The following is a 19,907-nucleotide window of genomic DNA, read 5'->3' as shown; positions in this document are numbered from 1 at the left end:
GAAAATCTCATCTCATGCTCACCCAACCATCGAGAGAAACATGGGATTTCGTTTTCTTTTGGTCACGGAGTTTGCGCCAGACTCATCTGTTGACTTTTCTCTCGGTCTTGAGACACATTTTCTGGCTCTGCCTTGTGGACGACACGCTGCTTGACGCCTCTAAAGGGTCGTTTCTCCTAAGCGGGAATCATGCACCTACGAGGCGCTGCTGTCTGTGATTTCCCCTTGAACGTCTCGCTCCGTCCCACCTCGAGCAACTCATCCTCCGGAATGGTGGGGAGTTTCTGCTGGGATAGCAGTGCGGACTTTCTTTTCTTCTTGCCTTGGTTTTTAACTTTCTCGAACGAAAATGATAAAGCTCTGGGAACCACCACTGGCGTAGTCGGCCTCGGCTGTGATTTTACAAGGCGTTTCTGTTCTTGTTCAACACGGTCAATAAACGGAGACGAAGGAGTCTGGTCATGAGTAGCCAAGCGAAATGGAAACAAGAGAAATGATGGAGAAAGTACCACTTGGGATTTCATGCTTGATCGATGCTTGCAAAGATTGCCAATCCATTTTACTAGGTCCTCGTCTCCTTCTGGCGAAAATGCATTCTCGTCTACGCAGTTAAAAATGCCTGAGTGAGCATTTACCTTAGCAACCGTCATAAAACCGAATAATAGAACCATTGTCATGACTCCCTTAGTTACCAAAAATAATACGACACGTGAACGATTTTTGATTTCAGAGTCAAAGCTTACCCCCTCGGAGGGGGGAGGGTAGAACGAATGTGTACCCCAGTGGCCTTTTATATAGAATTATAGGAAAATAAAGATTAACGGTTATTAAAGAGTATCACCCACTCCTTTTTTTTTCATTGAAAATAAAGCGGTTTTCAAAATAGCAATCTACGAATGAAGTCTGATACGTTATTGACGATACTTGAAAATATCAGGTTACTCGCTTGAATTAGCCAATGGAAATGGATGCTTTGCGCGACTCCCGATTGAGCGAGGACATAGAATGGCGGCGTGATTGGCCTTTTTTTAAATCTTGAGATTTTGCGCCTACCCCTATTTTTGTTCCTGGGTAAGCTTAAGAACAACAAGTTCTGCGGTCCCAGAACGTTCCCTGGGTACACCCCTGCTTTGACTAACCCTTTCACTCAGACATATTATAGTACTTTATTTATTGCGAAAATCAACGCATCTACTAGCTACACTTTTAAAAACTTCAACAAAATTGTAGTTGATAAATCATAGTGATAAAAGAATACTGGCGGATTTTTCGAAAGATCCTTTTCGTCCGTGCCTTCAACCGTAAGGCATTAAGGTTATATCTCGTTATGTATAATATATCTTTTTAATAAAATTATCAGAGTTTTAAAATAACTCTAAAAGCCTTAACTAAGATCTTGTTGCCTAATATACACTGTGTTTTTATCTGCAAATAAAATACTTTCTGCGAATTTCTATGTAAAGAATAGCCTGCGTAGCAAGCGTTTCGCGAAAAATGGGGCGAGCGCCAAAAAAAGAAGGGGATTTTGTTCTTTATTTCCGTTGAAACTCCACAGAAGCGCTTGCCACGCAGGCTATTCTTTACATAGAAATTCGCTTAAAAACATAGCAAAGCTTCAACCCCTTTCCATAGTTTTAAACCGTTGTGGTTTGAAAATCGTAAATTATAAAATTTGCAACAGAGAAAAAAGAGCCGACAAAAAGAATCTATATTACAAAAATAAAATAGCAATATCCATAACTATCTTACCAGCTCACACTAATTGTGTGCAATACAATAAACTGCTCAAACTTAAATGTTTACTTTATCCAAAGGTATGTTATATTTGTACTTGTTGGTTGGTTCCTTCTTTACTTTGTACTTCTTGGTTTTCATTTTTTTAACGTTCAAAACACAAAATGCATTTCCATATTGCACTTCGCTCATCAAAGCTGTTTCTTTTAATGTTTCTTGTATGTTGCAAAGCTGTTACTTGTATGTCGCAGAGCTGTTTCTTGTATGTTGCAAAGCTATAACTTGTATGTCGCAGAGGTGTTTCTTGTATGTCGCAGAGGTGTTTCTTGTATGTCGCAGAGCTGTTTCTTGTATGTCGCAGAGCTGTTTCTTGTATGTCGCAGAGCTGTTTCTTGTATGTTGCAAAGCTATAACTTGTATGTCGCAAAGGTGTTTCTTGTATGTCGCAGAGGTGTTTCTTGTATGTCGCAGAGCTGTTTCTTGTATGTCGCAGAGCTGTTTCTTGTATGTCGCAGAGCTGTTTCTTGTATGTCGCAGAGCTGTTTCTTGTATGTCGCAGAGCTGTTTCTTGTATGTCGCAGAGCTGTTTCTTGTATGTCGCAGAGCTGTTTCTTGTATGTCGCAGAGCTGTTTCTTGTATGTCGCAGAGCTGTTTCTTGTATGTCGCAGAGCTGTTTCTTGTATGTCGCAGAGCTGTTTCTTGTATGTCGCAGAGCTGTTACTTGTATGTCGCAGAGCTGTTTCTTGTATGTCACAGAGGTGTTTCTTGTATGTCGCAGAGTTGTTTCTTGTATGTCGCAAAGCTGTTTCTTGTATGTCGCAAAGCTGTTTCTTGTATGTCGCAAAGCTGTTTCTTGTATGTCGCAAAGCTGTTTCTTGTATGTCGCAGAGCTATTCCTTGTATGTCGCAGAGGTGTTTCTTGTATGTCGCAGAGGTGTTGCTTGTACGTCGCAGAGGTGTTGCTTGTATGTCGCAGAGGTGTTGCTTGTACGTCGCAGAGGTATTGCTTGTACGTCGCAGAGGTGTTGCTTGTATGTCGCAGAGGTGTTGCTTGTATGTCGCAGAGGTATTGCTTGTACGCTTAGAGGTGTTGCTTGTACATCGCAGAGGTGTTGCTTGTACGTCGCAGAGGTATTGCTTGTACGTCGCAGAGGTGTTGCTTATACGTCGCAGAGGTGTTGCTTCTATGACGCACCATCAGTTACTCGTGACCCGTAATCGTAGTTTATTATAGTTTTGGCCTATTTATATCCATTTTGAGAATCTAATATAGATTATCATCAACAAAGACGGGCTTTTCTATGAGGGACAGAATAAGATGTTGACGGGAAAGGGGGGCACTGGTAAGTAATAAAAATAGCATACGGCAATTCCTAGCTCACGTCCGTCTGGTTAGAGTTTATAATTTTTTGTACAAGGGGAGGGGGGAGGGTAGGCTCTTGTACTAGCCACTACCGCAACCTTTCCCTGACCTGAAAAGCAAAGCTCACGCCCGATTCACATGTCCCGCTTCTTTCTTCTCGCATCGTCACGAAAAGTCAATTAAGTGGGCTCTTCATATCCGTTGTTTGGTTCCCTTGATATATATATACAGCTAATTTTTATTTAGCTTTTTATATAGCCAGCTTTTTATTCGCGTATTTGTGACCACCTCTTGTCGAGCAAGCTCTTTCGGTCTCTATGACTTAGAGGTATTTCCTCAACCAGCGCCCGTAGTTTCGGCTTAGGCTCTTCCTCGCGTCCCAGCTCGCTGGAACTGCACAAGCTTAGTATGCCCCACCACATTCTCTGAAGACGTAACCACAAGGCAGTGAAGAAACCTGTTGGTGCCTGTACAGGGAGAAAGGGAGAAATATTATTCAGACTCGACCAACAGGTGCGCGCAAAAGACATCGACGTAAAGTGTGTGCAGGTAACATCGGCAGCTGACGGTGATGATGATAATGGTGACGATGATGGTGATAATGATGATGAATATGATGGTGGTGATGGTGACGATGCTATTGATTGTGATGATGATGGTGATGATGATGGTGATGGTGATGATGATGATGATGATGATGATGATGATGGTGATGATGATGGTGATGATGATGGTGAAGATGATGGTGATGGTGGTGGTGGTGGTGATGGTGATGATGATGGTGATGATGATGGTGATGGTGATGGCTGTGATGGTGGTGGTGATGGTGATGGTGATGGTGAAGATGATGGTGATGGTGGTGGTGATGGTGATGATGATGATGGCGATGGTGATGATGGTGAAGGTGATGATGATGGTGATGGTGATCGTGATCATGGCGATGCTGGTGATGGTTATGATGATGGTGATCGTGATCATGACGATGATGGTTATGGTAAAGGTTTTTTATTGAGATGATTGTGATGATAATGATGATGAGGGTTGATTCGCGGTGCTGTGGGTATTAACAAACGGAGTAGGAACAAATAAATCAACTATTGTGTTTGGTGCTAGACCTTCTCCTACATACCCTCCTGTCCTTAGAGAGAGTGTCCTTATAAGACGCAAAGATCCACTCGACAATCAGTAGCCCCACTCCGCAGATGAATCCTCCCAGTAGTGTGATGAACACGCCCGCCATGTCCTTGAACCCTAGCTGCTCCCCTCCCTCGGTTGCCTTGGCGTCCGCAGCCTCAGTCTCCGCGCCGCACTTACTGCGAGAGCGGAACCACTTCTCTGTCATGCGCTCAAGAAAGCCATCTTGCTGTAGCTCGAGCATGGCCACGCTGAAGTTCTGCGTGTATGGAGATTTGAGCGGCAACGCAAAACCATAATTTATACTGCCGAACGGCCTGGGTAAGGATACAAATAGGGATTGAGTTGGTGACAAATCGGGATTTGGGTACAGCAGAGAGTTTAGTATATTTCACTGGTGAGATAAATCAACTTCATACACTTTAAAACCCATGCAATCACTCTTACCGTTAGTGCCAAAGGTTCCATCCACTTACCGTCTTATCATAGTGAGCGCCATTCACTCTTACCGTCCTAACATAGTATGCGCCATCCACTGTTACCATCCTACCTTAGTGAGCGCCATCCGCACTTACCGTCCTACCATAGTGAGCGCCATCCGCATTTACCGTCCTATCATAGTGAGCGCGTGTGAGCGCTTTACATGGCCCCGCTTTGGACCAAAAGCGCCATCCACACTAACCGTCTTACTATAGTTTACGTGTTATAGCTCGCTTTTAGCCAGAGGCGCCATCCGCACTTAACGTCCTACTAAAATTGAGCGTGTTACATCTACTAAAATTGAGCGTTTTACATGGCTCGCTTGAGCCAGAGGCGCCATCCGCACTTACCGTCCTACTATAGTGAGCGTGTTACACGGCTCGCTTTGAACCTCGTAGTCCAACACCGCTGAATCCCAGATGAATGCATAGTCATCTCTAGAGCGAACTTTGTCGATGGCGTAAGTAGCGTTGTCTTCTAAGGTCCCGTGTGTCTCGATATATCTCCAGAGCTTCTCGTAGACGGGTAAAGAAGCCGTCTTCAACATCTCCGCCAGCTGGCCTGGGGCAGTGCCATACGCTATGCCTTGTTGATCAGCGAGATCTTCAATGCTTTTGATTGGATGTTCGTATTTGTTAACAGTTAAAAAGGCCGCTAGGTTGGCAGTGTAGGTGGCTCCAAATATAGATATTGCAAACCACCTGAAACATATAACAGGAAAATGCATGTCATCTCACTCTGCCTTATTTCTACCTCATCATCATGACACTTCTCATGATCTTCATCTTCGCTGTTATTACAATCACCATAAGCGATGGCAAACACCATGGCTGTTATGACTTTGATGCTGCTACTGCTGCTGCTGTTAATAGTTGTCATAGTAATATCAACGGTGAAATGATGATAACATTGATAATAAGAATGATAAAGAGATCTAAATGAAGGCGGTGATGATATTAACGATGAAGATGATGATAGTGTTAACAATCGCAGTTCAATGATAATGACGATAAAGATGCTGGTGGGGGTTTTGATGCTCCCTCCCTTCGATGGTGGTGATATGATGGTGGTTTTGATTATGATAGTGGGTGGTTTTGGTATAAAGGAAGTGATGCTGATGATGACTATGGTGATGTTGGTGGTGATATGATGGTGGTTTTGATTATGATAGTTGGTGGTTTTGGTATAAAGAAAGTGATGCTGATGATGGTGACTATGGTGATGTTGGTGGCGATATGATGGTGGTTTTGATTATGATAGTGGGTGGTTTTAGTATAATGAAAGTGATGCTGATGGTGATGACTATGATGATGTTGGTGGTGATATGATGGTGGTTTTGATTATGATAGTGGGTGGTTTTGGTATAAAGATAGTGATGCTAATGGTGATGACTATGGTGATGGTGGTGATGACTTTGATGATGTTGGTGGTGATATGATGGTGGTTTTGATTATGATAGTGGGTGGTTTTGGTATAAAGATAGTGATGCTTAAGGTAATGACTATGGTGATGGTGGTGATGACTATAATGATGATGATAACGACGATGATGATGATGTTGGTGATGATGGTGGTGATGACTATGACGATGATGTGGTGATGATGATGATGTTGGTGATGACTATGATGATGTTGGTGATGACTATGGTGATAGTGATGATGACAATGATGATGGTGGTGATGACTATGATGACTATAATGATGGTGGTGATGACTATGACGATGATGTTGTGATGACTATGATGGTGGTGATGACTATGATGATGTTGGTAATGACTATGGTGATAGTGATGATGACAATGATGGTGGTGGTGACTATGATGACTATGATGGTGGTGGTGATGACTATGATGGTGATGTGGTGATGACTATGAATTATGATGATGGTGATGTGGTGATGACTATGAATTATGATGATAGTGATGTGGTGATGACTATGATGGTGGTTGGTGGTGGTGGTGCTGATTATTGATGATGCTTATGAGAGTTTCCTGATCGTTGCTGGTGGTGATTTAGGCCCGTACCCACAACGGCCGAAAGTCCACTTTCGGTTCTCAATAGACATGCTATTTGTATACAAAACTATAAATCATAAGCTAGATCAGTCTGGTATGTAGCCAAATCTAACAATAAAAACGTCCCGTGGAGATACTGCAAAGGCATAAAAAAAATCCCATTTTGGTTTTTCGGGGGTGGATAGATTTTTACTCCCCCCCCCCCCGGCAAAATTAGGTCCACTTTTTCGTCCCCCCCCTAAAAAACTTCCTGGGTCCGGGCCTGGTGATTAGTGAATTAGTGATTGTGATTCCAACGGTGATGACGGGACAGTCTTACCATGCGAGTATCGTAGCTCTCCCGGAATGCGAGATGGGGTGAGTACCGTCCGGACCCTGCTCGAGATAGGAGGCGGTAGCTGACCAGAAGGAGTTAAAAAAGCACAGCGTGTTCCTTGTGTTATACTCTTCCTCCGTGGGAACTTTAGACTGCACAGCGCGACCATAGTAGCCATAGGGACTCAAGCGATCGTAGATCCACACCACCTTAGAACAAGAGGGCCATGGGTTAACAAACTTAATATTTGTAGTTTAGTTGTATTGTTATCCGATTGCTGAAAAACGCGCCGGCTGAAGAATTTCTTAAACGGGCCTGTGATGCTCCTTAAATGGCTGTCCGTTATAGGAAAGGTAGTGCTCATAATATTTAGGGTGACCGTTATATTTATGTTCATAGTAGTGAATGCGTCTACTAAAGGAAGGAGGGTGTCCGTTCCTGGGAGGGTGTCGTTATTCCTGGGAGGGTGTCCGTTACAGGGAGGGTGTCCGTTATAGGGAGGGTGTCCGTTACAGGGAGGGTGTCCGTAATAGGGAGGGTGTCCGTTACAGGGATGGTTTCCGTTAATGGAGGGTGTCCGTTATAGAGAGGGTGTCCCTCAAATGACTGTTCGTTGTATAGGTTTCATAAAAGGTCAGACAGGAGGTCTTACCGTCCCTATAACGACCGATGACACTACGATAGCGGCCCAGAGCGTCAGTTCAAAGGGATCCAGGAAGCCCCACAGATTGGATTTCTTCTCCTTGATCGCCTTCTTCATCACGATCTTGTAGCCGAGGCTGAAGTAGGGCTGAGTAAAATCCACCGCTTTCTCGCGCTCGGGGCTGATCGTAAACGTGGACACTGCAAGGTCTGCTTTCTGTCGAAGAAAAAAAGAAAAGTGAATAGGTCATCAGATAATCATCTACAAGCAGAAGCGTAATTCCCCCCCCCCCCCCCCCCCCACACACACACACACACATTAAGTCAAGGTATCAAATGAAAATTTGACAATAAGATATGATCACCCGTTGAATCTCCCTATTGTTATTATCTTCAAGAAATTAAAAGTGTTTACTAAATATGACGCGTTTAGTTAGTCTACAATATTATTTTGATAACTGTCTATATTTTGCTTGACGGAAAATCCGCCACGCTTATTGGCTTGTGAGGTTGTATCTCGCATTCTTATTGGTTTATTCCTCCTAAAACTGTACAAATCAAGTTTTATACATTGTTCTATTTTGTGAAGATCACCAAAATCTACGCGACCCTAACAAACCCGCCCCGCGATCAAATCTTATATCTAAATAAGATTCCCTCAAGCACTGTCGTTTGGGTCGATTATCAGTGTTTGGTGAATGATTCAGTTTCCTTGCTTTGGATTCCGACTTCTCAGGGCCTAATTTTTTTTTAAATATAAGGAAATAACCAGTAGGGGCGTGGCTGTGCCCCCCCCCCAATATTTTCTCAATGCTTCTGTATTATGCCCCCTTATGCCTCTTACGTGGCCTGCCATACGGCTCTGCTACTTGGACATTTTGTTCATAATTGTTTTTATCAAGGTGCCCACCAGTATGTTTATGACCATAGCTACTCACGCCTCTAGTCAGGTCGCCAAGGATACCGTCCCAAGAGCCGTCAGGTTGCTTTTCGCCGAATGACTTCATCAATTTGAGCTCGTAATCAAAACTCAGCTTTTTTTTCAATTCCTCCAGCAAATCGATGCAAAACCCTTCATACAGGACCTTGTTATCCGATGTAGAGATGTTTCCTGTCTTTGCCATTACAAACGGACGACTCTGATAAACAAAAACAACTCTCTTGAAATAAATTAATTTGAAGATGGTCTTAATTTTTTCTATTAAGCCCTCATCTCTATTAAGCCCCCATTAAGCACTCATCTCTAGTAAGCCCCCATCTCTATTAAGTCCCATCTCTATTATGCCCCCATCTCTATTAAGTCACATTTCTATTAAGCCCCCATTTCTATTAAGCCCCATATCTATTAAGCCCCAATCCTTATTAAGCCCCCTTTTCTATTAAGCCCCCATCTCTATTAAGCTTCCATCTCTGTTAAGCCCCCATTTCTATTAAGCCCTTATCTCTATCAAGCCTCCATTTCTATTATGCCCCCATTTCTATTAAATCACCATCTCTATTAAGCCTCCATCTCTATTAAGCCCCATCTCTATTAAGCCCCATTTCTATCAGTGTTTGGTGAATGATTCAGTTTCCATCTCTGTTTAACCCCCATTTCTATTAAGCCCTTATCTCTATCAAGCCCCCATTTCTATTAAGCCTCCATCTCTATTAAGCCCCATCTCTATTAAGCCCCATTTCTATTAAGCCTCCATCTCTATTAAGTCCCATTTCTAAAAAAAAAGCCCCCATTTCTATTAAGCCCACATTCCTATTAAGAACCCATCTCTTGTGAGCTCCCATCTCTAGCCACTCTCTCCAATACATCCACCCCCTGGTTTGAATGAAAAAGGGCACTAAATGTTAAATGTAGATACAAGCGCTAAATACAGTATCTGAGACTTTTGTAAGTGCAAAAATCAATGTCAAATCAGTGTCAAAAATGGAAAAAGGGAATTTTGTTATAAGCACCCTCTCACCCCTTATCCACCCTTTTCGAGGCAAGAAAATAAATAAACTCCCCCCTCCTCTGGTGCCTAATAGAGCGCTTACGTAACTAACCTCGAATATTAGCACTTTGAGCTTCTTGTATTTGAGCGCAAGGCTGGCGAGTTTGGGTACTTCAATCCCACCGTTGAGCCATATCACTGGTCTTTTCTTCTCCAGTTTCACCCTCAATCCAATGGAGTAACCAACCTAGATAGGGATTAAGGCGAAACTCGTTATGTGTCATAAACTATTGTTAATAAACAGATCCCCGGTGACAAAGCTCCGTTAAAATGTTTTCCAACCTCGCCATATGAAAAATCGTTTGCTTAATGAAACATGCCTGTAATACTGTAAGTACCGAGACTTGGGCGTGGCATCCCATCACAAACTGTTCATGGCATAGATGTAAATCCATATACAAGAGTAAAATAATTAACTAGGCACTAGGCCAAATCTCAAAACTTCTGACTTTTTGTTTGACAAGCGCCAAGCGCGCGTAATTGGTTAACGTAGAGATAGGCAAATGCGGCCCCCGCGCGCGTACGCTCTTAGAACCCATCAGAAAGCAGAATTCGTTACCGTACCTGCAAGGAAAAAAATCCTACTTTTATCTTGAGGAGACAACAAAAGAAACAATAACAGCAACAAAACAATTTTGGGGTCAACCAAAATATGGTACAAACCTTGACCCATCCATCTTCCGTCTGGTAGTTAACGATGTCAAATGAACGCGCACGTGGTTGTCCCATGGGTGAATAGGCGATCTGGTGCATAAAACCATCTCCCTTGACCTGTAACAATGCAGTTTACCCCCATCAACAAGCGATATCGAGAATTGTGTTTCATCCGTCAAGAATATAACATAAACACCTATTTCAGCACTCGGAAAATGTATGTATCGTAACCCGCAGTGCTTCATGGGTATCAAGTAAATAAGCAAATAAGCGTAAATAAGATACAAATGCAGGTTTCAAAAACTGTAGAATTCTTGTTTACATTCTTATGAACATATAGCTTTCAGATTCGGCCGTTTATACGCTACCCATGAACCACCGCGGGTAACGACACATGGGTTTTTTGAGTGCAACTTTATTTGAAATAGGTGTATATATCTAATCAACTCTTAACCACGGCAGAACGTTTTGGTAAGCAGTAAAAAAGAAGTAAGGGGGATTTTTTTTTCTTAAAAGAAGGACTGAAAGAAGGAATGTATTTCTAGAAATTTTGGATTGAGTGAGGATTTGATTGCACAAGAAGTTACTAACCTCTTTTAGATAATTGTAAAACTGTTCACCAAGGGACCAAGGCTGAGCGGTTAAGTTGCTGGATGAACAGAAGCTGTCTCCTTTGGGTGGGTCCGTGATGGTGACATTATCACGTAGGAGATTTACACCATACGCTATAGTTAGCACTGCATCGAAAATGCGCCCAGTTCGTCCCTGAAAACAAAGAAAAAACAACATTTTATTCAGGGAACACGCATACAACGACCAATCAGCGTTCGGAAAAATATAAAAAGGAATTGTAAGAGGGAAAAAGTCATTTCGAAAAAAGAGGGACTTGTGCCACCTCCCTTCGAGCTAAAATTTAAGGGAATAGTTAGGGGGTTGTAAATTAACGTGTAAAACGAAGTACACATAGATAGGGTTAGGGTTAGAATTAGGGTTAGTGTTAGTAATGCTACTAACACTAACACTAAGTTGGTGTTCTTGGACATGAATTTACAACTAGTTCGGGAGCTAAAATCCTCAATATATCTCTTACTATTATGTTTTGTATATTGCCCCCTCCCTCCCCCCTTTTGGGGATGGTGCTTCCTCCTTAGAGAAATCCTAGATGTGCTCTTACTTTAGGAAACCATATATAAGACATATTAAGATATAGGTTTGAACAAATATGTTTGTTGTTGTTTGATGCACATTACCTCAATTTTAGTCTTTTCCTTCCTTGCACTCCATGCCTTATTCACAGGTCCAGAGAGTCGCCCCTTGCCAGTCTGTGGGTATCGAACCCCTATAAGACCCTCTTTGTATTTCGTGCTTCCTTCCTGGGTTGGTAAATGAAAGTGCATAAGCTATCATGTAAAGCTTGTAAAGTTTTCATATAACCATAGTTAAGATTATCGTTCTCCCTCTCTTTTCTGCCTCCCTATACTATCCTATACTACACCAAATTTGATTTTCTTCTGTCTTTTTATCCTTTCCTCAATCCCCTTCCCCTTTTCGCTCTCGTCTCGTCTCCTCTCCTATTCGTTTCGCTGTTTTCTTTCCCTCGTTTCTCCTCCAATCTTCTCTATTAACTCCAGCCTTTTCTCCACTCTCCTCTGTCTTCATAATCTCTCCTCCTCTGGTCTCTTCTCTCCTTTCTCTTCACCTCTTCTATTCTATTCCTCTCCTTTCCTATTTATCCTCTACTCTAGTTTTATCAGCCCTCCCTTTCCCCTCACCTGGCTTTCACAAAAACACCTCTCATTCAAGGAAAAAGTTACCTTGGCAATTGCTCCGTCGGTAAGTATCCAGACCCACTCATTGAGCATGTCAAGTCTTTCTGCTTGTTTCATGATGTACTCGACGTACTTTGACATGCAATTTAAGATCACGACTCTGGTTCCCTTCTCACGTAGACGCAAAAGCTGCTTGGTGGCGTTGATTTTGGTGTAGTCCGTGGGCACCGCGAAGTGCTCGGTAGCGAGTATAACCCATTTGAACTGACCTACGCCGTACTCCTTGAAGTCCGTTAACCCATTCATGCCTAGAAACACGAAAAGACGCGCACGACTATTAGAGACAGGGCAATAGTTAACCCTATAGGGGCGCTGATCTGTGGTACGATCTCGAGTGACAGTGCTGACACATTAACACACACCCATGAGTTGGCCAGTCTAAAATTACAGACTGAATTGAGCACATTCCTACTCGATTTCTGTGATATAAAATGTTAATTTTGGCTATTCAAATAATAAACACTTTATTTCACAATGCATAGTTTGTATATAAGCAATTTCCTTGTTTGTTTGTTGTTGTTGTTTTTTAAAAGCGTCGGGTAGGGCTCCAACGAACAGTGCGAGACGTCAGTATTCCCATTCCTTACCGTAATCAGTGCGTGACGTCAATATTCCCATTCCTTACCGTAATCAGTGCGAGACGTCAGTGCGTGACGTCAGTATTCCCATTCCTTACCGTAATCAGTGCGTGACGTTAGTATTCCCATTCCTTACCGTAATCAGTGCGTGACGTCAATATCCCCATTCCTTACCGTAATCAGTGCGAGACGTCAATATTCCCATTCCTTACCGTAATCAGTGCGTGACGTCAGTATTCCCATTCCTTACCGTAATCAGGGCGTGACGTCAGTATTCCCATTCCTTACCGTAATCAGTGCGTGACGTCAGTAATCCCATTCCTTACCGTAATCAGTGCGTGACGTCAGTATTCCCATTCCTTACCGTAATCAGTGCGTGACGTCAATATTCCCATTCTCTCCCACTTGAACTGGTTGATCAGGTCTACAAGCGCAATGTCCTGCGCGGCGTTATGTGTGAGCATCCGTAGTAGGAATTTGTAACGGTAGTTGTCGTAGATGAAGGCAGTATCCGTTGCGCTAGGAGCTAAGAGAGGAATCTTGAAGCGTTTAAACAGACCGAGAGTGACTTTAACATCAGGCGAGGTCATAGGCCCCACGGTGGCCAAGATGCCCTGCGATATCAGCTTGCTTGCTGCAATAATAAAACACTGTGTGAATAGGGTATTGCACTCAGCTTGCTTGCTGCAACGATAGAACACGGTGTGAATGGGGTATAGCACTCTGCTTGCTAGCTGCAACGATAGAACACGGTGTGAATGGGGTATAGCACTCTGCTTGCTAGCTGCAATGATAGAACACGGTGTGAATGGGGTGTAGCACTTTTCTTGCTAGCTGTAATGATAGAACACGGTGTGAATGGAGTATTGCACTCAGCTTGCTTGCTGCAATGATAGAACAATGTGTGAATGGGGTATAGCACTCTGCTTGCTTGCTGCAATGATAAAACAATGTGTGAATGGGGTATAGCACTCAGCTTGCTTGCTGCAACGATAAAACACGGTGTGAATGGGGTATAGCACTCTGCTTGCTAGCTGCAATGATAAAACCATGTGTGGATGTGATATAGCACTCTTCTTGCTAGCTGTAATAATAGTACAATGTGTGAATGGGGTATAGCACTCTGTGTGCTTGCTGCAACGATAGAACACGGTGTGAATGAGGTATAGCACTCTGCTTGCTAGCTGCAATAATAGAACAATGTGTGAATGGGGTATAGCACTCTGTGTGCTAGCTGCAATAATAGAACAATGTGTGAATGGGGTATAGCACTCTGTGTGCTTGCTGCAATAATAGAACAATGTGTGAATGGGGTATAGCACTCAGCTTGCTTGCTGCAACGATAGAACACGGTGTGAATGGGGTATAGCACTCTGCTTGCTAGCTGCAACGATAGAACACGGTGTGAATGGGGTATAGCACTCTGCTTGCTAGCTGCAATGATAGAACACGGTGTGAATGGGGTATAGCACTTTTCTTGCTAGCTGTAATGATAGAACACGGTGTGAATGGAGTATTGCACTCAGCTTGCTTGCTGCAATGATAGAACAATGTGTGAATGGGGTATAGCACTCTGCTTGCTTGCTGCAATGATAAAACAATGTGTGAATGGGGTATAGCACTCAGCTTGCTTGCTGCAACGATAAAACACGGTGTGAATGGGGTATAGCACTCTGCTTGCTAGCTGCAATGATAAAACCATGTGTGGATGTGATATAGCACTCTTCTTGCTAGCTGTAATAATAGTACAATGTGTGAATGGGGTATAGCACTCTGTGTGCTTGCTGCAACGATAGAACACGGTGTGAATGAGGTATAGCACTCTGCTTGCTAGCTGCAATGATAGAACAATGTGTGAATGGGGTATAGCACTCTGTGTGCTAGCTGCAATAATAGAACAATGTGTGAATGGGGTATAGCACTCTGTGTGCTTGCTGCAATAATAGAACAATGTGTGAATGGGGTATAGCACTCTGCTTGCTAGCTGCAATGATAGAACAATGTGTGAATGGGGTATAGCACTCTTCTTGCTAGCTGTAATGATAGAACACGGTGTGAATGGGGTATAGCACTCTGCTTGCTAGCTGCAATGATAGAACACGGTGTGAATGGGGTATAGCACTCTGCTCGCTAGCTGCAATGATAAAACCATGTGTGGATGTGATATAGCACTCTGCTTGCTAGCTGCAATGATAAAACCATGTGTGGATGTGATATAGCACTCTGCTTGCTAGCTGCAATAATAGAACAATGTGTGAATAGGGTATAGCAATCTGCTTGCTAGCTGCAATGATAAAACCATGTGTGGGTGTGATATAGCACTCTGCTTGCTAGCTGCAATAATAGAACAATGTGTGAATGGGGTACAGCACTCTGCTTGCTAGCTGCAATAATAGAACAATGTGTGAATGGGGTATAGCACTCTGCTTCTAGCTGCAATGATAGAACACGGTGTGAATGGGGTATAGCACTCTGCTTGCTAGCTGCAATGATAGAACACGGTGTGAATGGGGTATAGCACTCTGCTTGCTAGCTGCAATGATAGAACAATGTGTGAATGGGGTATAGCACTCTGTGTGCTAGCTGCTATGATAGAACAATGTGTGAATGGGGTATAGCAATCTGCTTGCTAGCTGTAATGATAGAATGTGTGAATGGGGTATAGCACTCTGCTGTTAAAATAGGAACAGTGAAGTATTAGCGAAACTAGCACATTTGCCAAATTGACCGATTTCAGACATTTCACACCCCACCCCAAATATTCAACGTCCGTCTATAAGGAAGCCGTAGAAAAGAAGAGAATAGAGGAGATAACAAATAGAAAACAATTATCTTATTTTTGCTTTAGCGAAAAATAACATTAAGGCTTCAAAATACCAAAAAAAATAGTCCACGATTATTATCAAAACAAGGATGATGTTGACCGGAGATTAATGACAAAAAAGATTTATTTTTCTACTAGGGTTTTCCTATCACAGCTGGACTGGTGTTCTGACAGCAAGCTTTCTTATTTATATAAATTACTCTAAAGGTCACGTCATGTTTCAGGGTCCTTGCGTCTCTATTTGTAAAATCCCCCAATCGTGATTAATTACTTTTTTCATCGTAAGAAGAGGAGAGCAGGTAATTGAAATAAAAATCGACCAGTGGCTACTGCTGTTTTAAAAATTCTAATTAAAGCCATGTCTCTCTTTCTATCCAGAGAGTTCTCCTCGATTAAAACACCTATTCGCCAGTTTGTGTCATTAATCGTTCACTGCAAAATGGGTTTCTGCCCACACTCTAAGCGATAGAGGATAACTAGATTAGTACCATACTAATTGCTAGCGATAGCGAGGAGCATTTTTGATAAGAATAATTGTGAAAACAATTGGACATAGATAGATAAATACCGAATTGGATCTGGAAGAATATTTAAATTTAAATAGAAACAACTACGGAAGGATCAAGGATAGTTTTGGTATAGTTTTTCCCTTTCATGGGTATAATATTTTATTGTAGTAAGGCTGGTTTGAAATTGACGCTCACCTAGTACTAAAAAGGAAAGAAGCATTTTTAAAAAGATGCAACCCAAAACCACCTCTTGTATAAAAGCATGCAGACCGCAACGTCTTCTTTGTCAAGGGCACAAAACGGATCTGTTCCGCAAAATATCTGTTCTGCTGCCCGTTTTTTTTTTTTTTTTTTTTTTTTTTTTTTTTTTTTTTTTTGCGGTCTGGGAAGATGGTTCCGCTGGCAAACTTGTGGAGTCGAACTAGTTGTGCTGGGAAGGGCGCTGGAGCGGGTACTTCGGAAAAAAATCGTCCCGATCGGTGATACGGGCAATTATTCATGTGCTAAAATGCCTAACCACTGCTGGCTGAGAAAAAAGGAATGGTCCCTCCTGGGAAAAGGAACAGATTATTTCCCCCCAGAAATTTTAAAATGGATATTTTCGCCAAATATTCCATTTTAACGTTTTTAGGGAAGGGGGAGCTCATTGTATGCCCTTGTCTTTATGTTAATGTTATAGGACATTATGTCTTTTATCCTGGTATTTTTTTAACGAATAAACTCTGGTTGCTAATGACTAATTGTGGTCTCCTTTAAGAATTTTAAAAAAATGTATATTTCTTCTCTAAACTATAATCAGTTTTGATTTTTTACCAGGCACTATCACCGTTGTCAAGCTCATTACACGCGACCAAGTCGGCTCTGACTTGCTTTAATGATAAAAACAACCTAGAAGCATAGGGTTACTGATAACAAGATTTTCAAAACACCAAAATGTCCTTGGTAATCACAAGATATCGATCATTTTATGATAAAATTCGAACATTTGCATTATGCTAGGACAGGCTGTCGGTAAATGCTAAGAGCTTGTGGCATATGCTTTTCCTATAGATTATTTTGTGGGGAAGGTGGCATCTATCCAACAAAATAGGATTACGAAAAAAGCATGAACAAAACCATTAAGACATCAACATGCAACCCACGAGTCTTTCGTGGCGAGGGTTTTCACGACGAGACAATTCTAACCTAGATAATCCCCAATTATAGACTATTCTGTTGATTTCGTGCATTTTAAAAATTCCGCCAAAGAAAAAAAAAACGGTTCCAATCCACTTAGAGTGAGCACCAGTTTGCTCAGGTTAACGAACAGCATTTATTTGCTTCAGATAAGAAGAATAGATTTGTGATTTGATTGAAGGGTCTGATTCTCCCCGCATTCGGCACTTGGTTGTGTGACGAAAGCGGCGCGCACCCCGAGCAAGGAATCAAACTCTCATTAACGCAACTTTCGGTTATTTTGACATAAACATGAAGTCAAAACGTTATTGTCAGTCCTTTACTCGAGCTAATGTTTATTGCGTCATGACTTAGCGGTATTGTTTTAGTAAATTCCCTGAAGGATTTGGGAAATAGAAGAATTGTGATTGTATCAAAACAATGCTTTAATGGCATGAAATTACAGGTTTTCCATTTTTAACCATCGCACTCACCAGAAACAGATTCAAATCGCATAACTGATACAATAATGCCAACTTGTAATCGAAGTATTCCTCGTGATGCGCGAGAAACACTTATATATCCATAATTCATTTTGACATAACTTTTACATGAGAAAAACATATCTATGTATCCATTTCTATTTGTGTTTTTCGAGTATCGTTTTAGAATAGACACTAAAACTATGTTTAGTATTCTGACTCCATTTTGACGATTCGAAAAATAAAATATAAAATGAAAATAAACCTGCCTCATAAAAAATGGCCTTAATTTACTTTTTAACTTTAAAAGTCGCAAGTTACCGTGAGCTTTTATAAATGTGTAACTGCCCTAGTTTCTTGGTATAATACAAATTAAGGTCATAGACGCCAGACTGTTACTTGCTGTAATCCCTATCCTAGCAGTCGGTCAATCTAGTGTTTGAGCCCCAACATCTAATTCAAACAGACATATCGTCAGCTTACAACTTCCGTTACCCTCACTGGTGGATCGAGATTTCACTCACCACTTTCGATGTTTTTGTACGAGCTATATTGACTAGCGTAAGACACAACGGGCTCAAATACAACATCTTTAGTTATATTATTAGCGTTCACCCAGTCCACGGCGAAGCGGAAGACCCTGACATCAATGTCATTTTCTTTCTCGAAAATGCCACCTACAAATCCAATAAAAGAGTGAACATACAAATTCTCTTATAAGGAAGCAACTGTGTAAGTGAATTTAGGCTAGAAGAATTTTCGAACAAAAACAAAAATACACATGTCTTACCTATTTTAAGTATTCTTTTGCCTTGGGCTTTAACAGAAGCGATCGAAAAACAGAAAAAGAGTGCCAAGAAGGGCAGATACATGGCTCATTGAGGTGTCACAGTGATACATAAGGTACCTTCAGCTTCCGCGGCTGAGCAATTCAGAGACGGCTCTTATAACACGGGTCAACGGACGTATGTTAATAAATGGAACGCGCGCACATTCATATTAGCATAAATAAACATCACAGTTACAGGTAGGTCTACACAACAAGATTAAACTGAGAGGGAGAAACGGGACTGATAAAGATCAAATCCACATTGATGTAAAAAATAAATACCGTCTTATCTGTTCATATATGAGTTATTTTCTTTATCAAGATAATCCTTTTCATCATTGATTTGGGCCCAATATTGTTTTTGCCCATTGTGTAATTTGGCAAAACTCAGTCACCTTTTCCAAGCTATATAACCTCATTCAAATGAATAATTCCGTGTTATTCCTAGGAATACTAGCTAAAGTGTTGAGTAACGCATGATGTAAATGGACAAAATGGACATATATTTTTGTTAAAAGAAAAACAATTAGTATAAGACACAACCCAATGCATTATCATTTAAGCTTCATTTTCTTCTACAAGATGTGTAAGCAAGTTCATCCATTGTTCGTTCATAGGTGATTTTGTCCTTTGGTGCAAAATCAGATTCAATTGTCGAATTGAAGAGAGAAAAAGCTGTTCTGCCAAGTGTGAGAGTCATTCCGTCTTGTGGCCTAAATTACTACATTAATTTTGCTTTTTAACCAACGTTTTGTTTTCTTCTGTTGCGTTTTTGGCATTTTTCGTTCTGTTCTTGTCCATCCAAAACGTGGATTCGTTATTGAAATTTTTCTAGAACATTCTTGAGTTAAGATATCACTATCATTGATTCAACTTGAGAAAAATAAAATAATGCATCACAGAGAGGCTAAAATTTTTCGAAATATTTTTTTCCGAAAAAAATTAGGCTGAAGAAGAATGTCTAGTCCATTCATGAAACTGTTCTTCTCGGGCAAAATATTTATTTCATATCTCATCTTATTAAGAAGCACGGACTTAACAAATACCCGAATAATGAGCCAAGACTCCCTGTGACTCTTTTCAGTATTAAAATGCTAAAATTCACAGGCGCGGAACTATTTACGAAGTAAAAGCGCTGAACAATGTCGCCTCAAATAACAGAATGAATAGCCTGCGTAGCAAGCGTTTCCTGGCGTTTTAGCAGAAATAAAGAGCGAGCGAAGAGTATGGCCGCGCTACAGAATAAGGAATGAAGCCCGCACAAACGTGCTAAAACTCTAAACATTTTGACCTGTTTATGTAAACAGACTACATACTTTACAATAGGCGTTTTTATTAGTCATACTTGTAAGTAAAGGTATTGGTGAATACAATA

The 19,907-nt window shown here is 41.5% G+C and overlaps 1 protein-coding gene across 2 annotated transcripts; it reads right to left on the bottom strand.

Moving 5' to 3' along the window:
* Positions 1 to 1,154: 1,154 nt before the first annotated feature.
* Positions 1,155 to 18,695, bottom strand: LOC5511254 (glutamate receptor 1). Of its 2 annotated transcripts, XM_048724726.1 has the most exons (14): positions 18,494 to 18,695; positions 18,228 to 18,380; positions 13,098 to 13,367; positions 12,141 to 12,403; positions 11,577 to 11,699; positions 10,918 to 11,091; positions 10,336 to 10,443; positions 9,725 to 9,859; positions 8,623 to 8,823; positions 7,695 to 7,901; positions 7,046 to 7,251; positions 5,063 to 5,413; positions 4,228 to 4,549; positions 1,155 to 3,565 (listed from the first exon to the last, which is right to left on the bottom strand). In XM_048724726.1, the coding sequence occupies exons 1-14, from the start codon at positions 18,573 to 18,575 to the stop codon at positions 3,365 to 3,367; spliced, it is 2,796 nt and encodes a 931-aa protein (XP_048580683.1). In that variant the 5' UTR covers positions 18,576 to 18,695; the 3' UTR covers positions 1,155 to 3,364. The 2 variants fall into 2 exon arrangements, with proteins under 2 accessions (XP_048580683.1, XP_048580684.1); XM_048724727.1 differs by lacking the exons at positions 13,098 to 13,367; positions 18,228 to 18,380; positions 18,494 to 18,695 and adding an exon at positions 12,781 to 12,785.
* Positions 18,696 to 19,907: the final 1,212 nt, after the last annotated feature.

This window comes from Nematostella vectensis, chromosome 3 (assembly GCF_932526225.1).
Source record: "Nematostella vectensis chromosome 3, jaNemVect1.1, whole genome shotgun sequence".
Taxonomy (NCBI): Eukaryota; Metazoa; Cnidaria; class Anthozoa; order Actiniaria; family Edwardsiidae; genus Nematostella; species Nematostella vectensis.
The sequence above is the reverse complement of the archived record's forward strand: the minus strand, read 5'-3'. Positions and strand labels throughout refer to the sequence as shown.

Excerpts from the sequence above, each read along its gene's own strand:
- LOC5511254 (XM_048724726.1), bottom strand. The coding sequence starts at position 18,575 with ATGTATCTGCCCTTCTTGGCACTCTTTTTCTGTTTTTCGATCGCTTCT. Across the intron at positions 13,368-18,227 it reads GTACAAAAACATCGAAAGTG|CAAGCAAGCTGATATCGCAG; the intron begins GTGAGTGAAATC and ends TTATTATTGCAG. Across the intron at positions 9,860-10,335 it reads CGGAAGATGGATGGGTCAAG|GTTGGTTACTCCATTGGATT; the intron begins GTTTGTACCATA and ends ATCCCTATCTAG.